This window comes from Apodemus sylvaticus, chromosome X, assembly GCF_947179515.1.
Source record: "Apodemus sylvaticus chromosome X, mApoSyl1.1, whole genome shotgun sequence".
NCBI classification, from domain to species: domain Eukaryota; kingdom Metazoa; phylum Chordata; class Mammalia; order Rodentia; family Muridae; genus Apodemus; species Apodemus sylvaticus.
Genome location: NC_067495.1, coordinates 96,499,341 through 96,499,952, shown reverse-complemented (window position 1 = coordinate 96,499,952; position 612 = coordinate 96,499,341). Strand labels below are relative to the sequence as shown.

Sequence of the window (612 nt, the reverse complement as noted above, 5' to 3'; positions counted from 1 at the left end):
ATGGAAAAGTTCTACAAAGAAAATGAAGGAAAGCCAGAAAACAAGGGAAGGGCAGAAGACGAAGGAAGTACAGAAGAGGGAGGAAAAGCAGATGAAGACAAGTCAGATGCAGAGGGAAAGCCAGCAGCACGCCAGGGCAAGCTAGAGGAGGAGGGAGGGCCAGGTGAGCAGGCACAGCAGAAAGGTGAGGGGAAGGCCGAGAAGCAGGGCAAGTCTGACGGGGAGGGCAAGCGCCAAGGGGAGAGCAAGCCCGATTCCCAGGCCAAATCAGCCAGCGAGGAGGCGCGGGCTGCAGAAAAGCGCCCTGCTGAAGATTATGTGCCTCGGAAAGCAAAACGGAAAACAGACAGGGGGACAGATGATTCTCCCAAGAACTCCCAGGAGGACTTACAGGACAGGCATGTAAGCAGTGAGGAGATGATGAGAGAGTGCGCAGATATGACTAGGGCTCAGGAAGAGCTGAGGAAGAGGCAGAAAATGGGTGGTTTTCACTGGGTGCCAAGAGATGCACAGGATGCTTTAGTCCCCAGGGGCCAGCGGGGAGTCAGGGGGGTGAGGGGCGGCGGCGGAGGCAGGGGCCAAAAGGACTTGGAAGATGCTCCATTTGTTTAA

At 55.9% G+C, this 612-nt stretch overlaps 1 protein-coding gene across 1 annotated transcript; it reads left to right on the top strand.

Moving 5' to 3' along the window:
• Positions 1-612, top strand: Tceal5 (transcription elongation factor A like 5). The gene has a single exon (XM_052171053.1). The coding sequence runs from the start codon at positions 1-3 to the stop codon at positions 610-612; it is 612 nt and encodes a 203-aa protein (XP_052027013.1).

Coding starts and splice junctions, on each gene's coding strand:
- Tceal5 (XM_052171053.1), top strand. CDS start 1: ATGGAAAAGTTCTACAAAGAAAATGAAGGAAAGCCAGAAAACAAGGGA.